Genomic DNA, 2,908 nt, shown 5'->3' on the forward strand with positions numbered 1-2,908 from the left:
CTTTGCTTGATGGGCTATGTTTATGGTTTAGTTGCTCCATGTTGTCTTTATTTGTTTTGTGGGATGAGGTCAGAACACATGGTAATTCCATTTGAAAACTTTTAGCTTTATTATATGTTCAACTGAAGAACCTGTTTGCTTCACATAGGACTTAGTAATCTCCTCCACTAGATGAGTATGGGTAGCTTTGTTCTTCCTATATTAGTCATTTTGAGTACTGATTATTGTGCTTGAAAACACAGAACTCAAGTAATCCAGCAGCAAGTCAGGGACCAGCGACATCTGAGAGCAACAACCTACCCATATCAGGGCCATCATCAGTTTCAGCTTTTGGTAAACCCAAGGACTCTACCAGTTCTAAAGATGTTCACTTCACGGAGCATCCATTCCTCATGAGGGGTGACCGAGTAAGGCCAGCAGGACCTAGCAAGGCCGATCTTGAGTTGCTAACACAAAACAGAGGCAATGCTATGCAACGCTACAAGGAGAAGAAGAAAACACGAAGGTATGCTTTCCTTGGTGATTTTCTTGTGATCATCTAATTACCGATTTATCAAAGTGACTTGATTATTAAAACTTGACCCATGCCATGAATAGATATGATAAACATATACGCTATGAATCAAGGAAGGCAAGAGCAGATACTAGGAAGCGAGTGAAAGGTCGATTTGTGAAGGCTACTGAAGCTCCTGATGGTTAACGTGTACTGAGACTGATCTCCTTGCTTTGTTTGTTGTATATATTTCTTAGGTTCCTCCACAGTAAATTTGTAATTTAGCATTCTATATTTCTTGCATTCTTTTTAACGCTGGCTCCAGCAAATTTAAAATTTGATCCCTTCCCCTTCCTAACATAACAAATAGGGTGTGTTTTGAAGTATGGTAGAGTGGGCAGAGGCGTTCGTGGAGGATGTTTGGGCTTCTGGCTGTGTCTTGGTGTGCCTTGAGCCTTGAGGACTGGCCACAGTGAAGTGGCCTCAAGCAGAGTAAGGGCCTCACTCATTTCTAAATAAAAAGTAAATAACAAAAATGAGTAGTTGTATTCTATGGAGTTATTTTAGAAGATAATATTTGAAAATAACAAAAATTCACTGTGCACTATATAGTTTGGTTTATTTCAGTTTGGTAAATTGTTAAATAGTTTTACAAGTGCATAATCAAAACCCTAGGTAGGTCATAAACATACTAACAAATTATTAATTAGATCATACTCATAACAAAAGAATTTAAGTTTAATCCAACTCAAACATTTAGAAAAAAATTATGTTTAGCTTATTAATTTCAATGCAAAATGGTAAATTCACGAACTTTTTGTACATAATTTATAAACAATTAGCGAACATAGATCATCAACTTTCACCTAATAAACATCTCTACAAACTGTTAAATACCATATTCTAACTAAAAATCGCAATAAAATATATATTTGTGGGAACTCTGTAACTAGGGATGGATCTTCAGTGAAAAACAGAATAATAATAAAAAATAAAAAATTTGTGTGTGTGTGTGTGCGTGTGCGTGTGTCTGTGTGTGTGTGTTGTTGAGACAAAAAAATTATAGAATAAAGTATTTGCTTGGTATAGTTTGTTTCATGTTGTTATGCACATTCGTCGAGAACCATGGTTAGTTTTAGCTATGCAACCATTGTTTTCTATGCCAAAAAAAATATACTCGGTTAATTTTTTTATACTAATTTATATTTCGATAAAGGAATTAAAGAACTTAAGATATTTGCCCCCATCAGTCATAAATTATGGATCTGTCTCTATTTGTAACCAATATAAACGTATCACTCTATCCGTTATTGTATTTATATCATTCTACTCAAGGGCAGCTTAAAAAGTTCAAAGGCGAAATATTTAAATGAGGTCTTATTTATCGAAATTAAAAAAAATATTAAAATTTTATTCTTCTAGCATTTTGAGATGTAAAATTTTTAATTAAGTTTTTATAATAAGTTCTTTTAATATTTCTTTTTCAATTGATAATATAGTCAATTCATTTAATCTTTCTTAAGATATTGTTGATCTTAAATAAGATTTTGTTAATTTTAATTTTGAAAAACTTTTTTCTCTTGAAGCAACATTTATTGGAATTGTTAACATTAATTATTCTAAAAGTAATACATGTATTTAGAAAAGAATCGAGTCTTATTATATGATTAAATATGTCAATGGGATTGTTTTCCTCTATTTGTATAATTTTCTTAAAATATTTTTAAATCTGAAAATAAATTTAAGCCATCAATATTAGAATAGTTTTTATATTTTAAAGAACATTAAAGATTAACGTAATATTCTTTTAAACTGTTATCATCTAATGACTTTAACTCTTTACTGCTAAATAGAAAATCAAAAATATTTTCATATATTTTAAATTGTTCAAATCTACTTTGGAGTGAAAAAATTAGTTGATCTAATATATATATATATATATATATATATATATATCTATATATATATATATATAAAGTAATCAATTCTAAATGATTCTTTAAGAGATCTAGTCATTTCATTATCAATGTTCTCATCAAATTGGTTTTTTCTATGAATGATACGTGTATCACAAAATTTAGGTTCTATATTCATTTTAGATGTAATCTCTTTAAAAAAAATCATAGCAGTTGCAAACCCATCTTCTCTATATTTTTCAAAAGAAAGAAAGAAGGCCTTTTAATTGTCTTATGGGAACATCAATACACATATCTTTTGATTCCAAATTTTTACTGACAAAGTTAACAACAAACAATATATCCTACCAAATAGTCATACCCAAAAAAAACTCAAAATTTTCAGGCTCATATGTTTCTAAGCAATTAGCATCAATTTTAGTTTTAGGATCTCTACTAACTTCAGCTAATTTCAATAACGCATCTGTTATTTGTGGAGCTTGGAATCATATTGTTTTAA

General features: G+C 30.2%; 1 protein-coding gene across 1 annotated transcript in view; it reads left to right on the forward strand.

Moving 5' to 3' along the window:
• The window catches only part of LOC110425146 (zinc finger protein CONSTANS-LIKE 15-like), a 1,670-nt gene extending 838 nt beyond the window's left edge, over positions 1–832 (forward strand). Inside the window, exons 2-3 of the mRNA XM_021440349.2 lie at positions 243–505; positions 598–832. Coding sequence (XP_021296024.1) covers positions 243–505; positions 598–700 — 366 coding nt within the window. The 3' untranslated portion in view covers positions 701–832. The remainder of the gene's footprint in view (positions 1–242; positions 506–597) is intronic.
• The last annotated feature ends 2,076 nt before the right edge of the window (positions 833–2,908 follow it).

The sequence above is a fragment of the Theobroma umbraticum genome, unplaced genomic scaffold (assembly GCF_002168275.2).
Source record: "Theobroma umbraticum cultivar Fairchild unplaced genomic scaffold, ASM216827v3 scaffold_30.0, whole genome shotgun sequence".
NCBI lineage: Eukaryota > Viridiplantae > Streptophyta > Magnoliopsida > Malvales > Malvaceae > Theobroma > Theobroma umbraticum.